Below are 17,523 nucleotides of genomic sequence, written 5' to 3'. Positions count from 1 at the left end.
CCCACAAGAAGCTTGTACTCTAGACGGGGAGATAGACATTAGTATAAAGAAAGAAGGAATACGGATATATACCTAAGTGCTTAAAGGGTAGAGAGCTGAGCGATTAGTCTTTTTCCAGCATAATGGACCTTCCAGCATATGTAAAATGGTCTTATAAATCTGTAAATTCTCAGATGGTGCTGTCTCGGAAGTGGAGTATTAGAAGCCCCGTTCACGTGCTTCGGCATCCCAAACTGGTTGATGCTGTTGACTTTATTGGCTCCGCCGTGACCGACGACTTCAGCTCAATTAACCAGGGCTAGCAATTAGCCTGCTCCTTTGTGGGGAGCGGGGAACCGGTGTTGCTTTGGGCCCCGAGAATGAGTAGCAGCGGTGGGAACCCAAGGCGCGGGCTGGAGCGGGCTGGGCTGGTGAAGTTCAGACGGGGGTGGCAAAAAACCGGCTGGCGAGGCGGCTTAGCTAAGCAAGAATCCATCTGAACCTCTGCTTTTTTGAATTTAAAAGGTGAGGTTGAATCCTGTGCCCGCTATTTCAGAGGCTACCGAAATGGTTGCATGGTGATTCATTAGGATGCTGCTTGTAAAACTAGCGTGATTGAAATTGTAGAAGGTCGTATCTGTGCGGCTCAGATGGAGACTATCTGAATGTAGTTGAGGCATCAAGCAGTTGAAGCTTTGAAAGAATTTGGGATGGTGCTTGACTTCATTCGCTAATCAAATTTATATTCGCATCTGAAACAGCTTAGTGCTCTCCATGGGAGACCTTCCTAAAATATGCTATGCTGCTTCTCACAAAGGGACAAAGGGCCTTGAATGGGGATTGGACACAAGGCGGTTATTAATTAGAGAAGGGGGACTTCATTCTCTAATCAAATTTATATTAGCATCTGAAACAGCTTAGTGCTCTCCATGGGAGACCTTCCTAAAATGCCATCTGTTTACGTATCAAGTTAGTTTTCCCAAACTCTGACCTTTAAGCATTTATTTCTGTGTTTTTCTGAGTACATTTTGCTAGCTAAAATACATGCATTTACCGAGACCAGTATTTAATGCTTTACTTATAAAAAAAGAGGAAGTAGAGAAGCGACATGGCCCAGTGGGAAGAGCGAGGACCTGAGCTTTAATCCCAGCTCTGCTGCTTGTCTGCTGTGGGACCTTGGGCAAGTCGCTTCACTTCTCTGTGCCTCAGTTTCCTCATCTGTAAAATGGGGATTGAGACCAAGAGCCCCATGTGGGACATGCACAGTGTCCAACCTGATTATCTTGTATCCACCCCAGCGCTCAGTACAGTGCTTGGCACTTAGTTAAGTGCATAACAAATACCGTTTGAAAGTACCAGTTTCTTCTGCCAAGCCTGAGCCATTGTTGTTGAACATATTTTCAGGTTATAGTACAGTTCCAGCCCTCCGCAATGCCAGATGAGTGGGGAACCACACAGGATGGACAGACAAGGCCTAGAGTGGTAAAACGTGGAATTGATGATGATCACAGTGAAATTCCTGCTGGTAAGTTAACAATCCTATTGAATCGTCTCTGTTCAACATTCAGAGTTTTTTTTTTTTTTAGTGGCATTTATTAAGCGCTTACTATGTGCAAAGCACTGTTCTAAGTGCTGGAATTCACTTTTGGAGCCAATGTTTTAAAACTATTTTTCCATGTAATTGTTTTTGTGTATTGCACCACATAGAGAGTTTTTGTGGGTTTTCAGTCCTATATATCTTATACCTGTTTCTTGTACTTGCCCAAAGGGCACAGTTACTGGAGCTGTTATTATTACCGGGAAGCAGTGGGTTTGCTGGAGACAGTTCCCCGCTTTCATCAGCATTTTAAATTTGTTTAATCCAAACATGTTTCTTCCAATCATTTGGGACCCCCTGCTTGGACTCCCTCCAGCTATCATCCCATCTCTTTCCTACCAATCCTCTCCAAACTGCTTGAGCGAGTCGTCTACACCCACTACTTCCATTTTCTCCCCTGCAGTTCTCTCTTGACCCCCTCCCATCTTGTTTCTACACCCTTCACTCCACCAAAACTGTCCTCTCCAAGGTCACCAATCATCTCCTTCAGGCCAGACCCTACGGCCTTCCCTCTATCCTCATCCTTCTCGACCTCTCAACGGTCTCAACGCTGTCGACCACCTCCGTCTCCTCGAAACATTATCCAGCCTTGGCTTCACACTGACACCGTCCGCTCCTGGTTCTCCTCTATCTCTCTGGCCCTTCGTTCTCAGTCTCTTTCGTGGTCTCCTCACTTGCCGCCCACCCGTCAAATCTCAGTTCTGGGTCCCCTTCTGTTCGCCATCTACACCCACTCCCACGGAGAACTCATTCGCTCTCATGGCTTCAACCACCATCTCTCTGTGGATGATTCCCAAATCTATCTCTCCAGCCCTGATCTTTCTCCTTCTCTGGAGTCTCACATTTCCTCCTGCCTTCAAGACATCTCTGTTAGGGTGACCCACTGACCTCCAACTTAACATGTCTAAAACCGAACTTCTCATTCCCACCCAAACCCTGTCCTCCCCCGACTTTCCCATCACTGTCGGCAGCACTTCCACCCTCCCTGCCTCACAAGCCCATAAGCTTGGCGTTACCCTTGACTCATCTGTCTCATTTAACCCACACATTCAGTCTGTCACCAAATCCTGTCCTTCCAACCTTCACAACATCACTTAAATCCACCCTCTCTTCTCCATCCAAACTGCCACCAGGTTAATCGAAGCACTTATCCCATCCTGCCTTGATTACTACATCAGCCTCCTTGCTGACCTCCCTGTCTCCTGTTTCTCCCCATTTCAGTCCATACTTTAATCTCCTGCCCGGATCATTTTTCTACAAACCGTTCAGTCTGTGTTTCCCCACTCCCCAACCACCTCCGCTCCGAACAGAAACTCCTTTCCGTCGGCTTTAAAGCACTCAATCACCATACCCCCTTATACCTCCTACTATAGCATACCTCCTGCTATGTTTTAGGGCCATGGTTTTATAGCAATGAAGTCTCATTCCTCACGTGACTGCAGAGACTAACAAGAAGTATCTATAGATACTTCTATAGATACTAAAGTATCTATAAAGTATAGATACTTGAATCTATACTATACTATAATCTATATCATAAAGTATAGATTCTTGGGTTTGCGTCTGCTTCCCCCTGTAGAATTTCAACTCGGGCAGGGATCACATCTCACGCAGTAAACGCTCAATAAAGCCACTGATTAACCGAGGACCGAGACTGCAGAGGAGGAGAGAGATTAGGGCTGGAGATGTAGATTTGGGAATCATCCACTTAGAGATAGTAGCCGAAGTCTTGGGAGCGAATGAGTTCTCCAAGGGAGTGGGTGTAGATGGAGAATTGGTTTGTCTCTGCATGTTTATTTTACTCCATTATATATCAGTCCATCCATTGGTGATATTTATTGAGTGCTTTCTATGTGCAGAGCACTTTACCAAGCAGTTGGCACCTAATTACATCTGCATGAAATTGATTGGAAAACTTAGAAGATAGATGGGAGGCTAAACTCCTAAAAACTATTCAGATCGTTTCTCTGAGTCAAATAATTTTTTTACTCATCGATAAACCCTTTGCAGTCAAGTAGCCTTCGTGTCGAGAGTTCGTGGGTAACTTTTCTCCCCTTTCTCTTTCTGTAGGTGAGATGGCCCAGGTGGATCATCTAGTGTTTATGGTACATGGCATCGGACCCGTGTGTGATTTAAGGTTTAGAAGCATTACCGAGTGTGGTATGTTTAATCATTTCATTTTTATTTAAAGTTTCATCTGCAAATGTTTTAGTACAGATGAGTTTCTAGAGTCCTCATCATTCATAGGATGAAATACTGCAACACATTTGTATCATTTTAGGCGGGTTAGGTAGGGAGGCATACGTTTGTTGTTAGTTTTTGCTTTTAGCCCCGTTCTTCTCTCATGAAATTATCATTTTCATGAGCATATATTGTGACTACTTGAGATTTTTTTTTTTTCAAATTAGAGCAGTGCAGATGAAGTGCTGTTACCAAACTTTTTCACATGTGTAGTATTGCTTAGGCCAAACTTTTGATTACATTAAAAGATTTTGCAAAATTATTTAATAATTGCTTTTTAAACATCTTGAATATTTTCTCGGATTTAGAGCATTTAAATTATTTTCTTAAATGCTTTCCTTGTAGAATTTTAAACGTTAGTATAATTGAAGTAATTGACTGAAGTACTATTTATTCCCCTGGCTAATTGTCTCATCCTCATTGGAATTTCTCATTGTTTTTATTTCTCTGAAGTTGATGATTTTAGATGCGTGTCCTTAAAACTGCTGCAGACACATTTCAGGACGTCTTTGGACGACCGTAAAGTAAGCAGAGTGGAGTTCCTACCGGTCCATTGGCACAGTTCTTTACACGGAGATGCTACTGATGTTGATAGGTTTGTATGGGATACGCCTGAAGTTTAGATTGAGTCTGTCACACTATATACTAGTAAAAGCCCCAGATTGAATATAGAAGGCTAATACGGAAAACTCTTTGGGCTTTTTGGGTGGTTCGGCTGTTCCTCACGACTGTCGTGGAGACGATGGCATCCCATTCTTCCCACAGCATCCGCCGAAAAACCGCCAACCTCCTCCACGAGGCCGAGTTTCCGATTGCTCATCTTTTGGTTTTTCCAGTAAACTTGAGCCAGGAAATTGAGAGTATTGCACTTGAAACCCGAAATTGATTGTCCGCCTTCTGTGGACGGAGAGAATCCTTTTTATAATTTTGTTTCCCATCATTAGTCAAGAATAACCGAAACTGATCCCAGGTTGTAAATAGCAACAGAAATATTCAAGGAAATTTGATGCTATGCTATGAATGTAAAAAAATGCCGTGCTAATTTTGAGGGTGATCTTTTGAGAAAATGCTGGGTCTTTGCAGATTACAAGATCACTACATAACCACCTGAAGGCCAGTTTTAGATATCAGCAAAGGTGAGGTGTGTTAGGGGTACTAAAGAGTGGTTTACACACTTTATTGCCACTTTTAGAAGATACCAGTAATTTGAGGGACAAAAATTTTGGAAATTAAAGATAGTGAATTAAGGAATCTCTGTTTTAAAGAATTTTAGTACTGAGCCATAGCGGATTGTAGGGCTTGGCTTAATGCCAGTTATTTGTTATGTGATTTCATATAACAATTTGGATACAGCACAATGGCAGTTTGAGGGATTGTTTCCCTCACAGCATAAATCTGTTGTAGGTATACTATGACCGACAAGTTGGCGCAGGGGACTTGGTGTAAGAAGTGACATTGGTGTGAATGGCACGGGGCATCGATCGAAGAATCGATCCCCAGCCTCAGCCGTGACACACTGTTCCAGCTGTTCTTTATTTAATATGATTTTTCCATAACCCACAGCTCTTCAAAACCACAACCACTGAATTATGGCCGAAATGACTTTCCACTGTGGTGGTTTTAACGTGGAGAAAAACCTTTCATATCTGTCAGTGGTGTTTATTGAGCACCTACTACGTGCAGAGCACTTGGGAGAGTACAGCAGACACGTTTCCCGCCCAAGGCCAACTTAGAGTCCAGATTATAACCGATATAACTGACATTTGGTAAAAGCCTAATTATCCAGTACTTTGCCAGCCTGAAAGTGATTTCGCTCATATGAAAGCCATTATCGGGTGAGGTGGAGGAGTTTGCAATAATTGAGTTCTCCAGCTTTTAGGGAGAGCACCGAGAGAGTGCAGCTCTCCCCGCTTTTCCAGGTTAGAGCGCTCTTGGCCTGGAGGACTGTTAACCTGTGTAGCAAACAATTCTTACTTCAGTAGTTCCTCTCATCATTGATTCCTAGTTCCCGAGCCAGCAGACTTAGGTATGGACTTTAGTTTTAATTATCCAGCTCACCCCAGCCCTCTGAATGACCTTTACTGAGTTTTTTTGACTAAAAAGCCCCCACCATTCATCCGGTATGCCAGGGAACAAAGCTTTTACAGTAGTTGCACTTGTATAGAGAAGAGCCATAGATACCCGTTTTGCCATTAGATAGGAGGAACCTTTTCTCTTGATTATTCATGCCTGTTGATTGCCTGAAACTAATGGCCCTGCACTTCTCTTTTTTTTATCGTCAGAAATATAAAAAAAATCACTTTACCGAGTATTGGTCGGCTGCGGCACTTTACCAATGAAACTTTGCTAGACATATTGTTTTACAATAGTCCCACCTACTGTCAGACAATTGTGGATAAAGTAGGACTGGAAATAAACCGCCTGCATTCACTCTTTCTGAGTCGGAATCCAGATTTTAAAGGAGGAGTCTCGGTTGCTGGACATAGTTTGGGTAATTTTTTAAAAAATCTCTTTTATATGTGAAGCCAACCCCTTGGTGATCTTCAAATCCTTTAGTGGTGTTATGTCTCCGGGTATGTTAGAAACGTCATGACGTTGGTAAATTCGTAGGTTCAGACCTGCACTTTGAAGTCTTCATCTCTGCCATCATTTTCTAAACATTAGGTAATTGCCGATCTCGGAAATCAGGGCAAGACTTTGGAGGTAGGTGGAGAGGGAGATTTTGAGTACTTCTGGGCACTCCAGCTCTTCCTTGGTCAGGGAAAGATAAAAACCTCCGAAGTGCCGCGAGACAGAACTGAGGTGGTGGAGAGGGAAAGAGAGTGCGGACAGACCCAACAGCCGGGATGTGGCGAAACCCTGACAAGGGTGGGCAAGTCACTTCACTTCCCTGGGCCTCAGTTCCCTCATCTGTAAAATGGGGATGAAGACTGTGAGCCCCCTCTGGAACAACCTGATCACCTTGTAACCTCCCCAGCGCTTAGAACTGTGCTTTGCACATAGTAAGCGCTTAACAAATGCCATTTAAAAAAAAAAAAAAGGTAATCAGGTTATCCCATGTGGGACTCACAGTTTAAGTCCCCATTTTACAGACGAGGTAACAGGCACAGAGAAGTGACTTACCCAAGGTCACACAGCTGACAAGTGGCAGAGCTGGGATTAGAACCCACAACCTGACTCCCGCGTCCAGGTTGTTGCCACTAAGTTACGCTGCTTCTCTACTATTACCTAACCTTGGCTTCATTAACACTGTCTTCTGGATCACCTCATATATTATGTATATGTATATTATGATTCTAATGGTATTTGTTAATCACTTACAATGTGTTAAACACTGTTCCAAGCGCTGGGGTGGACATAAATTAATCAGGCTGAAGCCCAAGGACTGTGGCAGCCTCTAGCCCAGTTACACCACCACTTCAAAAAGACACGTTTTTTCAGGGGCGTGCACGCACAAACAGACATACGCACACTCTCTCTTTCTTTCTTTCTCTCTCTCTCTCTTTCTCCCCTTTTCCCTTCCTCTCCCCCACCCCACCATACTCTCATGGCTTCCCAAAGAGAGTCAGTTACAGGGAAGGAAAAGCGAGAGGTGAAAGTCCAAAAAGGCCCAGGAGCAGAGTGATGGAAGCAGTTTCTGAATGTAGAGTAAGGGACTTGTTTCGTGTTAACTAGAAGGACTGACGGTTGCCCAAGTCTTTTCCCTCATCCTCTCTTTCTTCCTGTAATTTCTCTTGCAGTCTCCTCTCCGCTGTGACCCTCAATTATGTCGATCCGGGTTACTCTAGTCTTCCTGTCTCCATTTGATTCTTTCGAATTATTTGTCTTTTTCCAGTCCTGTTCTCATCCAGTCACTGTAGAGCACTGTACCGTGCAGTAGGGTTGGTAGACACAGTCGCAACCCACAAGGAATTTACAGCCTAGAGGGAGAGAGACATTGAAATAAATTACAGTTAGGGGAGATGGCAGGGAGAATCAATCAGTCGTATTCATTGAGCGTTTACCATGTGCTTAGTGCTTGGGAGAGTACAATGCAACAAAATTAGCAGACGCGTTCTCGGCCTGTAACGACTGGTATGGTGTGAATATCAGGTGTTTAAAGGGTACAAAGCCGAATGCATAGGCGATCGAGAAAGGAGAGCGAGCAGCGAAAATGAGGGCTTAGTTGGGGAAGACCTCTTGGAGGAGATGTGATTTTTAGGATCCCTCTGAAGGTGGGAAGAATGGCGATCTTATATGTGAATGGGGAGGGAGTTCCAGGCCATGCGGAGTATGTGGACAAGAAGTTGGCTGCGAGATGAGTTTGCGGCACAGTGAGTAGGTTGGCTTTAGGGGAGTGAAATGTGTCGATTGGGTTGTAATAGGAGATAGGTGAGGTAGGAGGGAGAGAACTGATTGCCCTAAAACCAATGGTAAGGAGTTTCTGTTTGGTATGGAGGTGAACGGGCAGCCATTGAAGGTCTTTTGAGGAGTGGGGAGACGTGGGCTGAATTTTTTTTGTTGTTTTTTTGTTTTTGTTTTTAAAGGAATATGATCCAGAGAGTGCAGTTTGGGCTGGAGAGGGGAGAGTCAGGGAGGTCAGCAAGGAGACCAGAGCCGTGATCAAGGTGGGGTATGATAAGGGCTTGTATCAGCCGGGTAGCGGTTTGGATGGAGAGGAAAGGGTGGATTCTCCAGAACTGACGGGATTTGGTGACAAGTTGAATATGTTGGTTGAATGAGAGATAATAATGATGGCATTTATTAAGCACTTACTATGTGCAGAGCACTGTTGTAAGAGCTGGGGGGATTACAAGCTGATCAGGTTGTCCCATGTGGGGCTCACAGTCTTCACCCCCATTTTACAGATGAGGGAACTGAGGCCAGGAGAAGTGAAGTGAGAGATGAGTGGAGGGTAATGCCAGGATTACAGGCTTGGGAGACAGGGTGGATATTGTTGTCTAAAGTGATGGGAACATCATGGAGAGGAGCGGGTTTGGCTGGAAAGTCGAGGAGTTCTGTTCTGGACGTGTTACGTTTGAGGTGTCGGTGGGACATCCAAGAAGAGATGCCCCGAAGGCGGGAAGAAATGTAAGATTGCGGAGGAGAAGGATCAGGGCTGGAGAGGTAGATTTGGGAATCATCTGCACCAGAAGTGGTGGTTGAAGCCATGGGAGCAGATGAGTTTTCCAAGGGAATTCATTCATTCAACTGTATTGAGCGCTTACTGTGTGCGGAGCACTGTACTAAGCGCTTGGAAAGTACAAGTTGGAAACAGAGACGGTCCCTACCCACCAACAATCTCACTGTCTAGACGGGGAGACAGACATTAATACAAATAGATAAAACAATAAATTACAGATACATACAGATACATATGTGCTGTGGGGAGTCATTCATTCAGTGGTATTTATTGAGCGCTTACTGTGTGCAAAGCACTGTACTAAGCGCTTGGGAAGTAAAAGTCGGCAACATATAGAGACGGTCCCTACCCAACAACGAGCTCACGGTCCGGAGGGGGAGACAGACGTTGATACAAGTAGATAAAACAATAAGTTACAGATAGATACATATGTGCTGTGGGGAGTCATTCATTCAGTCGTATTTATTGAGTGCTTACTGTGTGCGGAGCACTGTATTAAGCGCTTGGGAAGTACAAATTGGGAACGTATAGAGATGGTCATTCATCCCAGTGGTTTTCCATATTAGTAATTTTGGTGTTTGTTAAGCGCTTACTAGGCACCAGCACCGTACTAAGCGCTCGGGTGGTTACAGGCAAATCGGGTTGGACACAGTCCCTGTCGTACGTCGGGTATGGACGGAGAGTAGTAGGAGTCCTAGAACTGAACCTTGAGGGGACCCCTGTCCCCCAGCTCCCCCCAGTTAGAGGGAAGGAGGGAAAGATGGAGCCTGCAAACACACTGACCAGGAACAGCCAGAGAGATAAGAGGACTCTGAGCCCAATGTGGGATTGTGGATTAAGACTGGGAGCCCCCCGTGGGCCAACCTGATCACCTTGTAACCTTCCCAGCGCTTAGAACAGTGCTTTGCACATAGTAAACGCTTAATAAATGCCATTATTATTATTATTATTATTACTATTGTGCCCAGCCTGATTAATTTATGTCCACCCCAGCGCTTTAGAACAGTGCTTAACACATTGTAAGTGATTAACAAATACCATTAGAATCATAATATACATATATACGAAGCGATCCAGGAGAAGACAGTGTTAATGAAGCCCGGGTTAGGTAATAGTAGAGAAGCAGCGTAACTTAGTGGCAGCCACCTGGATTTGGGAGTCAGGTCGTGGGTTCTAATCCCGGCTCTGCCACTTGTCAGCTGCGTGACCTTGGGGAAGTCACTTCTCTGTGCCTGTGACCTCGTCTGTAAAATGGGGATTTAAACTGTGAGTCCCACATGGGACAACCTGATTACCTTTTTTTTTTTTTAAATGGCATTTATTAAGCGCTTACTATGTGCAAAGCACAGTTCTAAGCGCTGGGGAGGTTACAAGGTGATCAGGTTGTTCCACAGGGGGCTCACGGTCTTCATCCCCATTTTACAGATGAGGGAACTGAGGCCCAGGGAAGTGAAGTGACTTGCCCAAAGTCACACAGCTGACAATTTGAACCCATGACCTCTGACTCCAAAGCCCGGGCTCTTTCCACTGAGCCACGCTGCTTCTCACCTTGTATCTGCCCCAGCGCTTAGAATAGTGCTTGGCACATAGTAAGCGCTTAACAAATGCCACGATTAGTGCTATTATATATAATGGTTCTAGAAGAAGGGGGTGGATCACAGTGTCAGAGGCAGCGGAGAGGTTGAGGATTAGAAAGGAATGGAGCCTGTTGCATTTGTCCTCTGCCTCTCTTTCTCTTCCAGCGCTACTCCTCATTTTCTGTTGTACTTTTAAAAATCCGTTACCATGGGCGGTTCCTCTCCGTGAATTTTTTTTTGTTCCCTTCTTTTTCCCTCTCTTCATAGTAGCTTCCTCCCTCTATTGATTTCTGTGTTCTCTTCATCTGGTCCCTCTGTTCTTTTTTTGTTTTTTCATTTTTTGCTTGTATTTTTCAGATGCACTTCCTGGTGCCAATCCCCCTCCCCCTGCCTGCTTTCTTCTCACTGTTAACCACACCATTCCTCTCCCTGGAATTTCCCAGATCCAGCCAAGGAAAGGTCTTACACTGGCGTGGCCCTTAACTGGTACGGAGATGAGGAGCGGCAGGCGGTAGAGATGTTTCTTGACAGATTTAGTCGTTTTCTTAAAGTGGCTCCTAATTGTCAGCTGGGTGACTTCGGGCAAGTCACTTAACTTCTCTGGGCCTCAGTTCCCTCATCTGTAAAATGGGGACTAAGACTGTGAGCCCCCCGTGGGACAACCTGGTCACCTTGTAACCTCCCCAGCGCTTGGAACAGAGCTTTGCACATAGTAAGCGCTTAATAAATGCCGTTATTATTGTTTATTATTATTAATGTGGAAACTGACTGACAATAAAATAAAAGTGGCAGGCCTGTTCCCTGCCCATCCTTATGGTCCCACTGAAGGATTCTCTGAGGGAATCAGTCAGTCCATCAGTGGTAGTTATTGATGTGGCTCACAGTCTTAATCGTCTTGTAACCTCCCCAGCACTTAGAACAGCGCTTTGCACATAGTAAGCGCTTAATAAATGCCATTATTATTATTTATTATTATTAATGTGGAAACTGACAATAAAACAAAAGTGGCAGACCTGTTCCCTGCCCATCCTTACGGTCCCACTGAAGGATTCTCTGAGGGAATCAGTCAATTAGTGGTAGTTATTGATGTGGCTCACAGTCTTAATCCCCTTGTCACCTCCCCAGCGCTTAGAACAGTGCTTTGCACATAGTAAGCGCTTAATAAATGCCATTATTATTATTATTATTATTAAGTACCCATTTTCTAATAGCTAGGTGAGGATTAGGGGCAAATATAGGCGGACTAGAGGCTGTACTTTTTTTTTCCCCCTTCCAAAGGCAATTTCCATTTTTATTTATTCAGCCTGGATCACTCTAGTTGTAGCAAAATAGCCACGGTGGTATTAAAATGTCCTAGTAAAATTTTAAATGTTTAGTTTTTCTAGAACATCTGCAGAAGTGACAAAACAGTAGTCTTTTTAGAGGTTAAATCAATCAATCGTATTTATTGAGCGCTTACTGTGTGCAGAGCACTGTACTAGGCACTTGGGAAGTACAAGTTGGCAACATATAGAGACAGTCGCTACCCAACAGTGGGCTCACAGGCTAAAAGAAGGCACAGAAGGAAAAACAATGTCACTAAACAAAGCCCAATTCTATGAGTTTTTGTTCACCCAAGTAAGAAATTATTCGTACTCATATGCAGAACAATCAATTTAGAAAAGCCCGTCTTAATTTTAATCAACTTCAAAAATGAAATGCCTCATGAATCCTAAACTCACTAAGATTTTGAAGATAGGAAAAGACTCCTACTACTCGTTTTTCCTTCTTTGTTTATCTACGTAGTTGCAAAATAAAACCTGGAATATCTAGAAGCAAAGTTTATTTTTGTTTTTTTCAGGGTCTTTAATACTGTTCGACATTCTGTCCAATCAGAAGGACTTGAATTCAGCAAAATCTTCCGTGCCGGCCGCTAATGGAGTTGTGAAGCATACGGCTTCCGAAAAGCAGGTGTGTAGTTGTGTACCCTGATATCCACCTGGTGTTAGAGCAGTAGTTTAAAGCCGTTTCAAATCCAGGCAGAAGCTGTTGAATTTCAGAAGTAATTTTTATATTTTTATGTTTTATTTATACGTACAAACACATACACAGAAACTCCATGTTATGGGAAGCAGCACGGCATAGTGTGAGTCCGGGAGTCGATAGGTTGTGGGTTCTAGTCCTGGCTCCACCAGGTGTCTGCTGTGTGACCTTGGGCAAGTCACTTCACTTCTCTGTGCCTCGGTTTCCTCGTCTGTGAAATGGGAATTGAAACTGTGAGCCCCATGTGGGACGGACTGTGTCCAACCCGATTTGCTCATATCCATCCTGGTACAGTGCCTGGCATACAGGAAGCACTTAACAAATACCAGAATTATTGTGTGGATGTGAGGTGGAATTTTTAGACTCTGAAAAGTGTCTCAGGTTGTTGGGGCTCAGTTATTTCTGTTCATTGTGATTTATATATTCATTATTTACATATTTAAATGAGAGAAAATGTGAGGAAAATGTATGAGATGAACTTTAGAGTGTCTAACAACGTATGTGTATGCCCACAATAGTGAAAGCTAAAATATGGTTGTGGAGTGCAGTTTTATGAGGAATTAGTTGAAAAGCATCCAATTCCTCATACAACCATATTTGTAGTTTTCCACTAATAGGAGATTTTTTTGAGACATGTATCTGAATTATCAAATGGTTCCTTTAAGCGTTTATTTCTTTTTAATCATTGCTGAAGGTGGCGGATGATCCAAAGGTCCCAGCTGCCTCGCTTATGTCGTCAGAAGAGCCCTGTGACTTAAATATTGATAATGGAGTCTCCTCTTTGCAAGAAACTCTGGACACGCTCAGTCTCTCTGAATATATCAGCACTTTTGAAAAAGAAAAAATTGACATGGAATCCCTGGTATTGCCAATAGTTTGCGTTATTTTAGTTGCACATTTAGTATGAAGTAGACTTGGAATTTCTTTGGTGGGAGAGAACCGTAGGTAGAAAGAATAAGAAAAGAAAGAACAAAAAATAATTAGAATGTTAAATGGTTTAAGCCTTCCTTTTGGTCATGTTAATTTTACATTCAATTATATGTATTTTCTTTTACCTGTGTTATTAGTACCCTGTATGTTTCTTGACTTTTATTTTCCTTCTCCCCCACATTTAGAATTTTAGTTGAGTGGTTTTTGTATAATCGATGGTGCAACTTTTCCTACCTGTATTCCCCAAATCCAGCTTGTGTATTGCTGTAAAAAATGAATCTTGTGTGCTTCTTTTTAAAGCTTATGTGTACGGTTGATGACCTGAAGGAAATGGGGATACCTCTCGGACCAAGAAAGAAAATTGCTAACTTTGTGAAAGACAAAGCCACCGAACTGGTAAAAGATTGTCGTTTCGGGTTAATTTGCTTGTATTTTGCTCATGCGGTAATAACGCTTTTCATTAGATTAGTCAGGAAAGCCTCATTTCTCTGAAAGCGTAAGATTTTTCCAGTTTCTAAGTACATGAGATCAACAGCAGTATTTATTGAGCACCCTGCATGTGCAGAGCGTTGTTCGAAGCATTTGGGGGGCACTTTTGTTATTCGGCCAAATAGCGAAGGGGCTGCGAAATTATGGTTGATGCCAATTCAACACTTCTACAGTGATTTTGAAAAAAACAAACCGCCCAGTATACCCAGGGACTCGATAAATGATTTTCAACCAACAGATGGAACTCATTTCATTAACAAGTGTGGTGTCTGCATGGGGTGGACGTGCTTATTAGGGATCATTTTGGGGGAGAGAAATATATTTTTGTCGCTGTAATGTTAATGTGAAGTGTGCTGTTGTTTTTGTGTGTGTGCTTTCAGAGCAGTCATGTGCAGAGAGCAACTTTTGTTTGAGTGACTGGATGACTCTGGGACTCTGAGAGGACCAGAGTTTGACCGCAGCTTCCAGATTTTTTTTGGTGCATCCCGGAGCATGGCTTTGTAGAATAGTTTGAATCGATTTAGTGTAGTGTGTATCGCTATTTTATTCCATTGTTGATACAGAAGGGATCTGACAAGATCCCCCAGTTATGGTTCATGCAGTCATTGATATCATCGTGGAGCAGTTGTAGACCTGGGCTTCATTCCTCTTGGCAGGCAGATTTTTCCCATAATTTCCAGAGTGCAGGGCTACTGATTTTTATTAAAGCTTTTGTAAAGTCTTCAAGCACCACGTGGAGACTTTCGTGTTGTTACGTTTTGCTACTGGGAAGCAGCATGGCCTAGTGGAAAGAGCACGGGCGTAGGCATCAGAGGATCCGGGTTCTAATCCTGACTCCTCCACTTTCTTTTTTATATTTTTTTATGGTGTTTGTTAAGTGCCAAGCACTGTACCAAGCGCTAATCAAGTTGGACAGAGTTCAGTCCCACCTGGGGCTCGCAGTCTTAATCCCCATTTTTCAGATGAGGCGACCGAGGCTCAGGGAAGTGACTTGCCCGAGGTCCCGCAGCAGACAAATGGCAGAGCCGAGATTAGAACCCGGGTCCTTCTGACTCCGAGGCCCGTTCTCAATCCACTAAGCCGTGCTGCTTCCCGGCCCGTCACTTCTCTATGCCTCAGCGTCCTTGTCTGTAAAATGGGGATCAAGTCCTACACTCTGTACGCAGTTTGTGAGCCCCGAGTGGAGCAGGGACTGTGTCCAAACTGAATGTTTTATATCTACCCTGGCTTTTAATATAGTGCTTGGCACGTGGCAAGCATTTTACAATTATTATTATTTTCTTCTGCATCTGTTGAGTAGCAGAAACCACGTCGGCTGTTCGTCACTGTGGTCCGAAGCCCCACTGTGTTTCTGGAAGGCCGTGGGTGACGAAACTATATATATGTATATATGTTTGTACATATTTTTTTTACTCTATTTATGTATTTATTTAATTTGTACATATCTATTCTATTTATTTTATTTTGTTAGTATGTTTGGTTTTGTTCTCTGTCTCCCCCTTTTAGACTGTGAGCCCACTGTTGGGTAGGGACTGTCTCTACATGTTGCCAATTTGTACTTCCCAAGCGCTTAGTACAGTGCTCTGCACATAGTAAGCGTTCAATAAATACGATTGGTGATGATGATGATGATGAAACCCTTCTGTCTCTGGCCAGTGGAGAACAGTGGGGCCCTGGCATTGTGGCTGCAGTCTACTCTTTCCCCTACCTTCTTGATGATGGTGATAAAGGTGGCATTCTTGAAATCCTCTGACACCTCCTCATTTTTCCAAAGGCTGAGGCAGAACCTTAGCAACACATTCTCTCTCCCTGCTGGCAGGTCTCAACTGGGTGTACCATTAGATCTGGGAATTTTGCACGCCCGTGGTGTCATCAAGTTTTGGGGGGAAAGCCGTGTCTTCGCCTGATGGCAAGAAAACTGTCCTTGGTTGCATACAATCCTCAGTGATGGTAGGAGGGCTATGGAGATCATTAAAGAGTTGTGGCCATCTCTTGAAGATTCCTTTTTTTTTGCCTTTAAGGGGGTGCTTTTTCTACTTCTTTACGGTGCTGAGTTGGGGAAAGGAGGGAAGGACCCATATATACTCGTCAGGCGATGTGCAGAAGGCCTTGGTCTGTAAAGGAGTGACATCTAAGTGACACTGACCTCTCACTGTTTGTCCCGCATGTTTCATTGTTGTTCTGGTTTCCGCAGTGTAGACTGACAAGTTTCCTTTTGTCAGTATTGTAAGGCTCTTCATAGGATTGCTGGTAAATGGTTCGTTGTGTTCCAAGTGGCTCTCTCTGTGAGAGATGGAGATGTCAAAGATGTACAAAGAGGGAGAGCAGTAGGAAGATTGGGAATTAGCAAGGAGTCAGAGGTAGGAGAGCTGAGAGATCAGAGTCCGATTAGGAGGGGTGCTTGGTTGGAAGGAAGAGGGGGAGAAGCAGGTAAGGGATTTTAACCATGATATGAGTTCTCGAGTTGGGATGGTGGTTGTTTGGGTGGAGAGGAATGGGCAGAACCAGGAATTGTTTTGGAGGAGGAATCAACGGCATTTCGAGTTAACTGAATGCGAACTGAAGGGGTGAGGCATCAAGGTTGCAGCCTTGTGGGTCAGGTAATCTGATTAAAAGGAATCGGCAAGTTAGGAGGAGGGGAGATTTTAGGAACAAAGATGAGCGATTTCGTTACGTACACCTTGAGTTTGGAGGCACTGTTGTTTCATCCGGGTGGAGCTGTCTCGGAGGCCAGTGTGGCGAAAAAGATTAGCAGGAGAAAAGTTGGGGTTAGAAAGGTAGAGTCATTTCCGCAGAGGTGGTAGCCCCCCCGATTTCTCTTCCGTGATTCTGCCGCTGGTTACTTGGGCCTTCAAACTGTTATTTTATTTAGATGTACCCAGATATTAGGATAGGACTGACTGTTGTTCATGTTCCTTTTTCAACACTTGGTGGAGTGTTTTGTACCGTGTGTGCTAAATAAACGCTACGACACCTCTATTATTATTATTATTGTAGGGAAGCAATGTGGCCTAGTGGACAGAATGGGAGCCCGGGAGTCGGAGGATCTGGGTTCTAATTCCAGTCCCACCACTTGTCTGTTGTGTGACCACGGGCGAGTCACTTCTCTGTACCTCAGTTTTCTTATTTGTGAAATGGGGTTTAAATCTTACTCCCTGTGAGCCCCATGTGGGACAAAGAACTTTGTCCCAAATGATAATCTTGTATCTACCCCAGTGCCTAGTACAGTACTCAGTAGGTAATAAGCACTTAACAAGTAACATTATTACCGAAGTTATCAGAGGGGAAAGTACTGTTGTTGCCAACTTGTACTTCCCAAGCGCTTAGTACAGTGCTCTGCACACAGTAAGCGCTCAATAAATACGATTGATTGATTGATTGTTAGCTGCTCACGAGTTAGCAGAACAGCAAACCTGCACAGAGGACCATAAACACTATAAATTCAGTGGTAAACCAAAGCATTTTGCTATCAGATGAATAGAGAGTTCACTACCCACCCCAGAGAAGGTACATAGTCTCTGGAGAACTCAAACATACTGGATGGTGCAAGATTGTAGAGCTTGCAT

General features: G+C 43.8%; 1 protein-coding gene across 1 annotated transcript in view; it reads left to right on the top strand.

Annotated features, from left to right (window-relative positions):
* The window catches only part of LOC119937977 (SEC23 interacting protein), a 53,205-nt gene that overhangs the window by 17,037 nt on the left and 18,645 nt on the right, over nucleotides 1-17,523 (top strand). Inside the window, exons 6-12 of the mRNA XM_038757604.1 lie at nucleotides 1,384-1,504; nucleotides 3,647-3,736; nucleotides 4,271-4,412; nucleotides 6,100-6,308; nucleotides 12,357-12,466; nucleotides 13,233-13,400; nucleotides 13,769-13,864. Of these exons, the coding sequence (XP_038613532.1) occupies nucleotides 1,384-1,504; nucleotides 3,647-3,736; nucleotides 4,271-4,412; nucleotides 6,100-6,308; nucleotides 12,357-12,466; nucleotides 13,233-13,400; nucleotides 13,769-13,864 (936 nt within the window). The remainder of the gene's footprint in view (nucleotides 1-1,383; nucleotides 1,505-3,646; nucleotides 3,737-4,270; nucleotides 4,413-6,099; nucleotides 6,309-12,356; nucleotides 12,467-13,232; nucleotides 13,401-13,768; nucleotides 13,865-17,523) is intronic.

Source organism: Tachyglossus aculeatus, chromosome 16, assembly GCF_015852505.1.
Source record: "Tachyglossus aculeatus isolate mTacAcu1 chromosome 16, mTacAcu1.pri, whole genome shotgun sequence".
Taxonomy (NCBI): Eukaryota; Metazoa; Chordata; class Mammalia; order Monotremata; family Tachyglossidae; genus Tachyglossus; species Tachyglossus aculeatus.
Note: the sequence above shows the minus strand (reverse complement) of the source record. Positions and strands in the feature narration are given on the sequence as shown.